This window comes from Salvelinus sp. IW2-2015, linkage group LG37 (genome assembly GCF_002910315.2).
Source record: "Salvelinus sp. IW2-2015 linkage group LG37, ASM291031v2, whole genome shotgun sequence".
In the NCBI taxonomy this organism is placed as follows: Eukaryota; Metazoa; Chordata; class Actinopteri; order Salmoniformes; family Salmonidae; genus Salvelinus; species Salvelinus sp. IW2-2015.
Genome location: NC_036876.1, coordinates 3,992,882 through 4,006,407, shown reverse-complemented (window position 1 = coordinate 4,006,407; position 13,526 = coordinate 3,992,882). Strand labels below are relative to the sequence as shown.

Below are 13,526 nucleotides of genomic sequence, written 5' to 3'. Positions count from 1 at the left end.
TGACCACTTTCAATKTGTGAGACTTTTCCAGGACAGCGACAAAATGTAGCCCATGTATAGATCAAAACTACAAACATTGATGTTTCTTGAACCAACGCAGCCATCAGAACCTTAACAGTCTTCTAACACGGTCCCAGATCTGTTCATGCCAACCTAACATGCTGACCAACCTGCCCCCATCGCGTGYGCTGCAAAATAAATGTACACATACATGTTATTCAATCATTTGCACCCACACTGCTCGTGTGCATCAACGGGCGTCTGCGTAGCCAGGCGCTAAAATAGAACTTGGTTCTATTTGTGATGCTTGACGCACTACAAGTCCTTCTCTCATCTCCTCATTGRGTTTTAGGAGCATATACCCACGTAGGTGATTGAAAAATTAACTGAGGTCTAMACACCAGTTGGTGGTGGTAATGCACCTTAAAGTTGGTTGCCAACCGCCATATAAAGTCCAAAGAAGTCTGAAGTAGGAGAGATTACTAGAAACAAACRCGGTTTACCCTTTAATCTGTGCATTAATTGTYGGAGTAGAGGACATTGTGCMTTTCAGGTAAAATAACAACCCAATGTTTATATCCCAGGRCAAATTAGCTAGCTAGCTAAATTGACAAAYGTTTAATGCTTTTCGACCTGTCCCCAAGTTAATATATTTGGTTCAGAGTTCGTTTAGATTTTTCAACCTGCRTGTCCTGATTGCRCCTGGTGTGGGGGGACAAAATCAACATGCTTGCGGTCTGGTCAGCATGTTAGGAGTTGGCTATACAGCACAGACAGACAGTCTACGAGGAAGTTGCATACAGAGTCAAAAGGAAGTTGTACAGACCCAAAGTGATCAAGATGTAGATTTATTTCATGCTACAGCAGTACCATCAATGATCATCATTCAATACAACCCAGAGAAAATAAATACAGCAAAACATTCATGATAAAGTTCATTTGCACTTTATGAAGGAAGAGGAAGTAGAAAGTAGTTTTAAATTGCAAATATTTCCAGATATGGGGTGKAGTCRTTGATGATATTGCAGCTCTTTTATATGGTAATTCAGTCAGGATTTGCATGGATATATTTTTCTTCAACTATATTTTAATTGATTGAGTGATGAGTCAAGGAGGTAAAATTGGTTACATTCATTATTTGTTCATTTTCAATCAAAAACAATTATCAGTAGTTTAAGCACAAAATAATATAACATTTAGTAGTTTTATCAGTACAATTACCTCATATTACTGACAACAGCTCTTTCTGCAGCAGATAGTCCATTAGAAGTTAGATTGGGTACACGATTGCATAGCACTGCTGCTGTTAACTTTTGATTTTGACATTCTGCACCAGTATCAAATTGTGTACGTTTCCATTTTTCAAAAATAGGTTAAAGCATCATACTAATGTATATGCCTACTAACTAGGCAGTACACAGTGAGATACACCTGACATTGCATATTTCAAACGCTGGCACTGAATTTAAAACTTCAGGGGAGCATTCAGGAAGTCTGTCAATGTTCTAACAACTTTACTACAACGTTGAACGGTGGCGCGTTTAAAACTTAGGGAAACGTTCAGGAAGGAAAAACATTACAAAAGGAAGTCTCAACCATCCTGACAACTTTCATAAATGCTCAAGGCAACGTTCATGAACATTATTACAACGTCAGGCTGTGGTGTCGAAAACCGCCACCTTGAAAGTGCTAGGACCACCCACCCACACACAAATACTTCTATCTTATACTTCTCATATTGATATCTCTTCGTTTCTTTTTTAATACATTTTTTGGATTGTGCTTATTTTGTCATATTGCTAGGTATTACTGCACTGTCGGAGCTAGAAACACAAGCATTTCGCTACACCTGCAAATCTGTGTACACGACCAATACACTTAATTTGATTACTTTGCAGTTAACAAACCCGCACTCAACTCTATCCTCTGGGTGTTCATCCTTCTGTATTGTCAGCAACACTAGATTCTTTGGTTCGTCAAGGTGTCCTTTTGATTCATACGCTCACCTGTACCAAGGCTATAAAGAACAGAAGTACCCACACAATTCACCAGTAGTTCCTAATTCACTCCACTAACAGAAGCTATTCAAAAACAGTATCAATACTGATATAGTAGTACTGTACCCAATATATGCAGTACCAATAAAGTAGTGATTCTATCACATTCCAGAGAATATAAAATCACTAAGAAAAGTTTTCAAAGACCTGTAGCATTCACAAGAACGTAGGGCCAGACGGATTACCAGGACGTGCTCTCCGAGCATGTGCTGACCAACTGGCAAGTGTCTTCACTAACATTTTCAACCTGTCCCCCACTGAGTCTGTAATACCAACATGTTTTAAGCAGACCACCATAGTCCCTGTGCCCAAGAACACRAAGGTAACCTGCATAAATGACTACCAACCCGTAGCACTCACGTCTGTAGCCATGAAGTGCTTTGAAAGGCTGGTCATGCATCACATCAACAGCATCCTCCCGGAGACCGCCCAAACAGATCCACAGATGACGCAATCTCTGTTGCACTCCACACTGCCCTTTCACACCTGGACAAAAGGAACACCTACGTGAGAATGCTATTCATTGACTACAGCTCAGCGTTCAACACCATAGTGCCCTCAAAGCTCATCACTAAGCTAAGGACTCTGGGACTAAACACCTCCCTTTGCAACTGGATCCTGGACTTCCTGACGGGCCGCCCCCAGGTGGTAAGGGTAGGCAACAACACATCTGCCACGCTGTGCGTGCTCAGTCCCCTCCTGTACTCCCTGCTCACCCATGACTGCATGGCCAGACACGACTCCAACACCATCATTAAGTTTGCCGACGACAACAGTGGTAGGCCTGATCACCGACGAGACAGCCTATAGGGAGGTCAGAGACCTGGCCATGTGGTGCCAGGATAACAACCTCTCCCTCAATGTGATCAAGACAAAGGAGATGATTTTGAACTACAGGAAAAGGAGGACAGAGCACACCCCCATTCTCATCAACAGGGCTGTAGTGGATCAGGTTGAGAGCTTCAAGTTCCTTGGTGTCCACCAACAAACTATCATGGTCCAAACACACCAAGACAGCCGTGAAGAGGGCACGATAAAGACTATTCCCCCTCATGAGACTGAAAAGATTTGGCATGGGTCGTCAAAAAGTTCTACAGCTGCACCATCGAGAGCATCCTGACTGGTTGCATCACTGCCTGGTATGGCAACTGCTCGGCCTCCGATCGCAAGGCACTAGAGGGTAGTGCCTACGGCCCAGTACATCACTGGGGCCAAGCTTCCTGCCATCCAGGACCTCTATACCAGGCGGTGTGCCAAAGGCCCTAAAAATGTTCAAAGACTCCAGCCACCCTAGTCATCAACTGTTCTCTCTGCTACCGCACGGCAAGCGGTACCGGGGAGCCAAGTCTAGGTCTAAAATATTTAACAGCTTCTACCCCCTGAACAACTAATCAAATGGCTACCCAGACTATTTGCATTGTCCCTCCACCCCGTTTTACACTGCTGCTACTCTCTGATTATTATCTATGTATAGTCACTAACTCTACCTACATACATACATATTACCTCGACTAACCGGTGCCTCCGCACATTGAGTCTGTACCGGTACCCCCTGTATACAGCCTCACTACTGTTATTTTACTGCTGCTCTTTAATTATTTGTTCATTTTATTTCTTACCTATTCTTTACCTAAGACTTATTTTTCTTAAAACTGCTTTGTTTTAAGGTTACACCTGTTGAACTCGGCGCATGTGACAACTAAAATGTTATTTGATTTAGTGTTCCGATGATGCTTGAGTGATGTCCACCATGACGTTCCACTAATGATGTTCAACAAGCACCTCTGATACTCTGTGCTTCTTAAATGGCACCCTATTCCCTATGCAGTGCACTACTTTTGACCGGAGMCCATGGGGCAGAAGTGCACTATATAGGGAATCGGGTGCCATTTTGGACACACCCTCGGTCTAAGCCAATGCCGATTAGAGCCAATCTGATGATAGAAAGGTGTTGATACTGTTTGTATTCAGGAGATGTGACTTCCACTCATTGGATGGGAGGGTATAGAAGGAAAACAAGTGAGAAGAGACAGGCGCAGCTATTATAATGAGAAGGTGAGACAGATATATAACGAGAGAGAGACAAGCAGCTGTCCCAGTTCCCAGCAGCCCCATCCTTTACCACTAATCTGTACAAAGGGCCAGAGGCTGGCCCGTCTCCCCATCCAACACATCTGGGTGGACAAGATAAGGCCCCCCAAGACTCTCACACAGAGAGAGAGGAGGGCACAAGGGGATGTAGAAAGGAGGCTAGCACATTGGGTGTTTATGTCCTGCTGTGCATTAGCTCCTGTTCCATCTCTCTGGATCTCTACATCAGCACATTTAAAGAGCTTGATCAGTGGTCCGATCACACACAGCTTATTAAAACAGGCAAACCAAGCAGAAGAGAGAGAGGGACCATTACAAACCCAGTCAAGTTTCCTCCAATTAAAATCTGAGACAAGACAAAAAGCTTTTCCTCTGAGTTTCAACCACAAACCATGAAAACCTCCCCATCTTCATACACACACACACAAAAGTGGAACAAAGAAAATAGCCCTTACACAAGCCTCATACAGATGACATGATGTAGCCTTGCCAAGCCATGGCAGTGCTTTCATTTCGTAACATGGAGATTAGAATACAATCGAGCAGTGTGCCAACCGTTTCAGCAGCTAACCCTACCGTACCTCTCCTCCTTTCCGCACCAACCTGTCTCCATATAGGTAGTTTGTTAATATCATACAACATTTAATGACCACATCCCACCATTAGAGCCCCAATGTAAACTGTACCATGGTACACATTTTCAAAGGGACTGTAAGAAAATAACTGAATTAAAGTTTATAGCCCCTATGATATTACCCTTATTTGATGATAAACTGCTGCTTCGAGCTTTCATGGGATAAAGGGAAAGGGGGATACCTAGTCAGTTGTACAACTGAACGCCTTCAACTGAAAATGGGTCTTCCGCATTTAACCCAACCCCTCTGAATCGAGGCAAATTGATGAGGTGACCGCTGATCGGCATGTTGGTCAGGAAGGTAAAGGTGGGGAATATGAGCGTTAAAGACAAAATCCGCCCAAAACCACTAATTGGTATAATTTACAGTGTTAAATAACACTGTGAGATCAATATTTCTGGTGAACAAATGTTTCATTTTGTCGTTATAATAAGGTTGGTAGCAACATGTGGAAATCTGTTGCAGCTCAGATCGACTACCAAACCCACAATGCAATGCTCCCTCTATGTGCTGGCTGGCTAGCTTGGTCGGTAGCTAGCTAGCAAGTGTAGCTAGACACAACAACACCAAAGACAATATCAGCATGTGAAGTAGCGAGTTGGCTGTAAAAATCACCTAAACTGCACTATGAATTTAGGAGTCTACAATCTCACCACATTCAACCTGCAGATCGATGTACCTCGCAGAGAGGAGTCTGACATTCGCAATGGCCATGCAACGGCACCATGCAATGCACTCTGGACTGAAGAAGCAGACAAATAGGAGAAATGTGGTGGACCCTCATAAGAAATTTCGAGGTAGGAATATTGCAAAAAATATGATCATTGGCTAATTTGAGAGAAAATAACCAAGCCAGTATTGAAATCTGACATGTATGATAKACTTTTTCGCAATCTAAAAGTCGTATTTAAATTAACTTCCAGAKTAGTGAGAGCGGCTTTATTTCGGCGTGCTTGAACTGCAATAGCTCAGATAAACATGAAATTACCCCGGGAATAGATATAACTTCGCTCAGAGATTAACAAAAATAATATAGCATTCAAAATGGGTGAATCTTTCCTTTAAGAGTACAGACTGACTCTGGGTCAGTGAGTACAGATACCTTTCTTATGGGGTGGTAGATTGAAGAAGCAAAGGCTCCTCGAAACACCCATCCAGTGGATCTTTGGTGCGTTACGTCACATAGTAAGTGTTGAAATGGAAGGACAACCCTGGGTTATACCATTCAAGATAGATGGAGGGGAACCATAACCCTCCAAGAGGAAGTCTAAGTCCATAGAAAAACAATAAACAACGTTAAAAATACCTGAGAGAGAAGGGGAAAGAGAGAGAAAGGAAGTATGAGATYGAGAGGGGCAGAGAGCAAACAGAAAAAAAGGGATAAGAAGTATAGAAAGAAAATACTTGTTCAAAGACATTGCCCCACACCAAATTACATTCAGTTCCATCATAGTTGAGTATAAAATGGAGAATCCTGGTACTATCACCCACTTTGATTGGGCATTGGGAAAAAAGGGGCAAATACAGTATTTCTCATTAGTGTGGAGAGAGGAGAAACCCTTTGGGTACGCCATGCCATTGAATGGGAGCAGCAGAAGACTTTCTTCACTCTAAAGCGGTTCTTTATTTATTTTTTAAACATCTCGTTACGGCAAGCTCATAAAAGAGCAGCGGTCTACGTGGTAACTCAACGAGCCTTTTTCCTGTGGTGAGGTCTCTTTATGACATCACTCACTACTAAATGGATAGAAGAGTGTTGGTTTCTGTAGCCTGGGGCTCTCTAGGGTCAGCCTCCTGCTCCTGGGAGTGTGCAAAGGTGTTTTTGGTAGTGTCATAGTTCAGCAGCGTTGTTAGCGTTAGCATCATTGTCGTTAGCCTCCAGGAGGGGGCGGGATAGGAGAGCAGTGAGGCTCTGTAGTGTTTTGACTCTCGAGCCATCCTAGATGACTCGCCGTTTACATGTGTTTTGAAGAGAGTGTGTGTCGATAGCACACCATTACTCTCAGGTCAGTAGAACTTGTCATCGATGCGGAAGTGCGGCCTTGTGACATCATCAGGGTTGAGAAAAACAGAAATGGACTTCCCGGGGTTCTCTGTCACCAGCTGCTGCAGCCTGGCAGCCAGTTTGTCGTCCGAGGGCGAGATGATGCCGCTGGCCGGGTAACCTTGCCTGGGCGACCCTCCGTGCCCGTTGGTAGCGCTCGCCGCTTCCCTCTTCAGCTGGCTCGCCTGTCTGGCCTGGTCCAGGGCCGCCCGTAGGTGCTCGGTCGGGTCAGACCGGACATGGGCCAGCTTCCGGGCCACCAGCAGGGCTTGGCTGTCCGACAGGTGCTCCAGCATGTTGCACTGGGGCAGAAAGTAGTTGGGACAGTTCTTACCCAGGATGCAGTGGGCCAGATCATCCAGGAGGCCCAGGAGGAGGCGGGCGGGGGTTTCTGGGTCAGGCGAGGAGAGGTAGGCGGGCGGTAGGCGGTCGCAGGCCCAGAAGAGGAGGGTGCGGAGGTGGTAGGGGCTGAGGCCAGTGCGGGGGCGAGCCAGGAGGCGGGAGAGTACAGCCTTGGCAGCCTGGAAGGCCTGGGCCATGGGGTACGGGATGCATTTCTTCAGCTGCACCTGGAGACAGACATGACAGGGGACAATGATATGGCAGCCAGGTCAGACTGAATTGAATCAAATATACTTTATTAATCCCACGAGGGCTTATCAGATTTGTCACCAGAAAGACGCAAACAGCATTAACAGACAGTACACATGCATGCCCCAGAGACACAGACACAGCCTGGATGGATGTTATACAGAGTCATTTTCAACGGTACTTGAAGCCCGTTAAGAACCTTACTACCTTCATATTTAAAGGTTGAAAATGTTCCACCTGTAAGTGTTATGTTTCAAAGGTAAGTGAACTTGTACTTCCGCTCAGTTTTATTTAACGGTAAAGTCAGTGGTGCACAAAGTAAACACCAGAATAGGACGAACTTCAGCAACAACTAAGAGTATGACACAGAAGGCTAAAACTTGTATGCTGTTTTGGTCCCGCAGATATCATGTTGTAGCAGCATGAAGCTCACCCAGCACACGCACAGATACTCTGGGTGAGTGCAGCGAGTTCATCTGCAATTCATTTGGCTGCTTGTGGCAATTACATATCGCTGAGTTTCAGTTGAACAAATTAGACTAGCCAGCCATTGTTGTCCAGCAGAAATCCCATGCCCAATCTAACTAACTATACAGCTATTCAAAAGAAGAAGCTACCCGATGGTTAACTAGCCAACTACAACGTGCAGCTAGCTACCCACCTCGCTGCGTGAGAAGGCCAGCCTCCACTCCCGGTCGGGCCTCCCCCCCAGCGGAGCCGGGCAGGGCAGCAGGTAGAACCCAGAGATGGCCTCCTCCTCCGTGATCTTCCCGTCCCAGAAGTGGTTGGCCGTCAGCCAGCCCTGGGCCACGGCGGGCCAGCCCCGGAAGGACACCACTGGCAGCAGGTCATAGAGCACCCGGCTGGAGCCCGCCTGGAGGATGAGGGTGGTCAGGGGCCCGTTGCGTTCCAGCCTCTCCGGGACGGGGATGCCTCTCTTGGGGGAACGCCTCAGCTCGTCCACCGCCTCACCCACTACTCCCCAGAACCAGTCAGCCACCAGCGCCGGGGACATGTAGCAGCCATCCAGAGACTGGTGGGGCGACTAGAATCAAATACAAATTCAACTTCATTAAAACCAATGCAACACACCTTAAAGTAAAATACAATAACACAGTAAAATACAATAACACAGTAAAATACAATAATTAAAAGCACTAAAAGAAAAGGAGAACATTAGAAAACGCATTACGTAGAGGGAGGGGGGGACTGCACCAGAGGCTTTGTGACCCATTTCCCTTTTCTCTTCTTCATCATCATCGTCGGGGGGTAAGTCTGTCTCCTCCTGGCAGCAGATCCTCCATCTTGCCTGGGTGTTGGGGTCGCAGAGCCGCAGGGAGAGCCAGGAGTGGCAGGGGGCCGACTGGCGCATGTCCAGGGTGACCGGCTGGTTGACATGAGAAGAAACAATACTTCATTATACTTTTTCCTGAGAAAATACTAGTATTTGTTTTGCATTAAACGTCATATGACACAACATTGATAAAAGTTTTAAAAGGGCACAGTAAAACGTCACATACATCGTCACAAAACACAACTTCATATCAATAAGATCCATACAAAACAAATTGAACRTTTCCCATTCCATCCGTATTGCACCAACCTGGTTGCGGTCATGAAGCTTGAGGGCAGGCACCAGGAGGGTGAAGTCCAGGTCGAAGTCGGCCCCCTTGGCGTAGTCCCCCAGCTCCTCTGGGTTGAGGTCCAGAACCCCCTCCCTGGCCCCCCCAGACAGGAGCAGGTACTCATTGGCCACCGGGAGACGCTGGTCCACCTTCTGTACTAGGCCTGAAGGAATAAAAAAAAACACAATGAGCACAAGATGAAATTCTAAAAGCAGACACTTGAGCAGTTCTTCTTGGTCAGAAGCGAATGCAATGCATACATTCATGAAGTATTCATGAAAAAGCGCAGTAGTGATACTGACAAAAGTATGTGTGAACCATTTCAGGAAGCTACGCATATGTCGCACGTCACTACGTCACAGGAGAGCCATTTGAACGTGCATTTTTTTTTTTATTATCCAAATGCGGTTCTTTTTTGTTGAAGAAATGCCTTCTGGAACGTGTAAACTTTCATGTGCTTAAATAACAACGCTGAGCCGTTGTTGCTGCTAAATGTTTCCACTTCACACAGCTCTTAAAGTTGACCAGGGMAGAAATTTGAGGAACTAGCTTGTTGGAAAGGTGGCATCCTATGACGGTGCCACAGAGCTCTTCAGTAAGGCCARTCTACTGCCAGTGTTTGACTATGGAGATTGCATGGCTGTCTCAATTTTATACACCTGTCAGCAACGTGTATGGCTGAAACAGCCAAATCCACTCATTTGAAGGGGTGTCCACATACTTTTGTATATACAGTATATGTTTACAAGGGTGAACATGAGTGGGGTAAACACCTACACAATGAAACAAGTACATTTGACTCATTTCAGGAAACTAGGCGTCTGTYGCACGTCACTACTTCACAGGAGAGGCATTTGAACGTAAACATGTATTTTTTTATCAAAATGCGTTTTGGGGCAGAAATGCCTTCTGAAACATGTAAACTTTCATGTGCCTTAAACGTGTAAGCCACCTGTGAATACAATTGTTAAATTACAAGCCCAGCTGATTTAGCCACGGAAAAAGGCAGGAACCTAGCCATGATTGSCTGAGATAATGGATGGGCTGGACATGCCGAGAGATGAGTTTGGATTGGTCTGTCATGTAGCATTCTTCTGTCTATAAGATGAGCTGTTCAATATGTGTAGATAATCCTTGCTAYCGCAGATTTTTGGAAAGGTATGGACAACTGCAAAAGTGTTGCTACTGCTCTTAACAACATTGCTGCCCTGAATTTACCAAGCGCTATCGACAAAGATCAGTGATGGACTACTTTCTGGAGGACGATGGTGCCACGCTCTCCGACTCTGAACATGAATCAGACGATAAGGAAATCCCTGATTTAGGTAACAACATTTTTCATTGAACCAGACATTGTGGAGTCTTCTGATGACAGTGATGGGGAATAAACGGTTATGGTTCATTGTTTAGCTAGCTAGGTAACATTTGCATGGCTAATTATAGCTAGCTAGCTAACATTGAACCTAGTTGGTTAGCTTTAGCTACCTGCAGAGTCATACTACAGCATTTCATGAATGGTGGCTAGCTATGACAATCAGTTTGTATCGCTAGTAATGTATGAGCTGAGATTGTTTAGCTAGCTAGCTACCTTGCATGTCTAAACAAAAACTAAAAAATCCACTTTGCCCGATGATTACATGACCCATCAAGTTAGCCAGGGGGTGATTACAATTGTCATAGCTAGTCATATCAAAAATATAACAACTTGTAGGCATTCCACTGTACCTTTCACACAGTCTATCCTGTGCATGTGACAAATAAAAGTTAGATTTGACCAGAGACAGTAATGTGAAGAACGTGACCTGCACCAACGTCGGATTACGATATAGGCCAAGATAGTGGATTTTTATTACTACGCGCCACTTTTAGTCTTGAAATCTTTGGTTGTTTACTGCACTACCTTACTCTGTTTAGCACATGACCTCACATGTGAATCCTTAAAGAGACGGGAGGGGCTAAAGCTTACTAGGGTGTGAATCCTTAAAGAGACGGGAGGGGCTAAAGCTTACTAGGGTGTGAATCCTGTCTCTTATACACATCTAGATGTGTATAAGAGACAGGGTGTAGACAAATAGGGGCCCTCCAGTAGGTACCAAAAGATTCAAGGGCCATTTCTCAAAAGTGAGGTTTACAAGTTCATCAACTTTCAAAGCAGAATTACTTTCCCTTTGTTCCTCAACAGCAGTGTATGATATACCATTTTGTAGCCGAGCCTGTACTTTTATCCAATGTAAAATTAAAATAAATGGAATGTTGCTACATAAGACTGAAAATAGTTGCTGGGTCATATGAGGTCCAAACAGCTCCCTTCGTGACTACGGCTGGTAGCCTAGTGGTTAGAGTGTTGGGCCAGTAACCGAAAGGTTGCTGGATAGAATCCCCGAGCTGTCTTTCTGCCTCTGAACAAGGCAGTTAACCCGCAGTTCCCCRGTAGTACGACATTGTAAATACGAATTTGTTCTTAACGGACTTGCCTAGTTAAATWWAAAAAAKTACAACCATTTTATGTTAGTCTCCACATTAAGTGGTCGTCCTCAACCAACCCTGGCTTTCCAATCCTACAGGGAGTCTTTACTGAATACAGCCAGTCCGACTGTGMAAACTGCTTAGACAGAGGGGGGAAGGAGTGGGAGAATAGGAAAGAAGAAAATGTACAGCTTAATTTATCAAATGACAACAGAAGTGCCATGCTATCATTTGGCAAGCAGCCACACAACTAAATAAGATAACAATGAAAAAGCACGTTTTTAGGGGCCAAAAAACAATGAATGCATGGCCATCCTATTTGTCATGGAATATATGTAGCCAGCTACATTTCCTAATGTTTTTCCTTTAAGTTAATCTTGCATTTTACAGGACAAATTCTGCTACACTGAGAAAAGTACCGGAGAAAAGTAGTGGATGGGCCCATGTCATCCCAGGCACACCCATGGCTCGCCCCGGCCCAGTCATGTGAAATCCATAGATTAGGGCCTAATGAATTTATTTTAATTGATTTCCTTATATGAACTGTAACTCCGTAAAATTGATGCATTTATGTTTTTGTTCAGTATAAGTCCAACATAAATGGTAGAATATTTAAAGCCACACTACTAGCATTCTATCACCTAGCTTCTGGGAAACAATTTCCCCACCCATCACAACTAAAAACTCTAGAGCTTATGAAGAATACTGCAGCCAACCAAGTACTTAGCTGTGTTCTCAACTATGGAAGCTCTAAGTCTAGGCAGTTTTTTTCTACAGTGTGTATTACTGACAGAAGAGGACATAATGAGCGCAGAGAAAGAGAGAAGGGAAGAAAGAGAGTACAGAGCACCAAGCAATAATCAGATAGAGAAATCAAATATGTCAGTCCCCCCCCCCCAAATTCTTTAGTGAGAAGCCAAGTACAGCTGAGGTCGAGAAAATATCTTACAGACAGGCAAAGGGCAGAGTTGGCAAGCAGGAACTTCCTCTGATTTGTTTTCTCTACAGTTGATCAATTGGGGAGCAGAGATCTTTGTCTCATCTCTCCAGTAGCTAGTGTGGTGCTCAGAGAAGAGAGGGAAAAAGAGAGAGATGGGGAAGGAACGAAAGAGGGAAAGAGCGAAAGAGAACGATGGGGAAGGAGACAGAAGAGAGGGAGACAGAGATTCTCTCTCTCCACTAATGAGGCCCTGGATGTTAGTCTGTTTGACCCAGARGAGATGTGAGGCTGATCCAGAGAACACAATCTACATTCTAATCCCATGGGCCACTTACTGGCTCCTTTGCGCATACAGAAATACAGGCAAACCATGACGTACATGGAAACAAGTCTACACAAAGGTTGTGACCAACAGTTCAGTTTACATCATTTAGGTGAGGTCCAAAAAAGCTTTGGAGCTTGGATGAGAAACTCTACAGTAAGGACGCACACTAGCCTAGTTTTCAAAACTAAAAAGCCCCTCTGTGTTTGAGGAGTACTAAAACTAATGAATCCATTTGTCATTCAAATGGATTCAAATGTGACCTCCCAGCTCACTGGTCACACACACACACACACACACACACACACACACAGAGCAGGTAACTGGGAGGTCAATCATAGCGGATCTCATTTCCATAGAGCCACTCTGGGAACTGTGACGATTAGCACTGGAGAGCTGCCCAAGATTGCTGTCTCACACACAAAATGTCACACTGACAAACTCCCCATAACGGACAGTGCAGAGAGTGATGAATGCCTTTGAATCACCATTCAAAGTGTGTTGCCATGTTCAGATTCACAGTAGCGTAGCCTATATGGGGCTACAGTATAAACATAGTCATGTAAATCCGGGGGAAATGGGATTCCTCCATATACGTTGAGAGGATGGATGGAAAAGAGAGCTATAAAAAGGTTAAAAGGATAGAGTAATTCCAGTACTACACAAAGAGAAACAGGGCCAAAAAACGACCAATAAATGAAAAGGTTAGAGGAGAGGAGGGTGTCGAGTAAGAGAGGAGGGTGTCGAGTAAGAGA

General features: G+C 44.6%; 1 protein-coding gene across 1 annotated transcript in view; it reads right to left on the bottom strand.

The window, feature by feature from the left end:
- Window positions 1–832: 832 nt before the first annotated feature.
- LOC111960372 (nucleotidyltransferase MB21D2) overlaps window positions 833–13,526 on the bottom strand; it is a 27,973-nt gene continuing 15,279 nt past the window's right edge. Inside the window, exons 3-6 of the mRNA XM_023982345.2 lie at window positions 9,022–9,206; window positions 8,611–8,805; window positions 8,080–8,463; window positions 833–7,396 (exon numbers count right to left, since the gene is read on the bottom strand). Coding sequence (XP_023838113.1) covers window positions 6,791–7,396; window positions 8,080–8,463; window positions 8,611–8,805; window positions 9,022–9,206 — 1,370 coding nt within the window. The 3' untranslated portion in view covers window positions 833–6,790. The remainder of the gene's footprint in view (window positions 7,397–8,079; window positions 8,464–8,610; window positions 8,806–9,021; window positions 9,207–13,526) is intronic.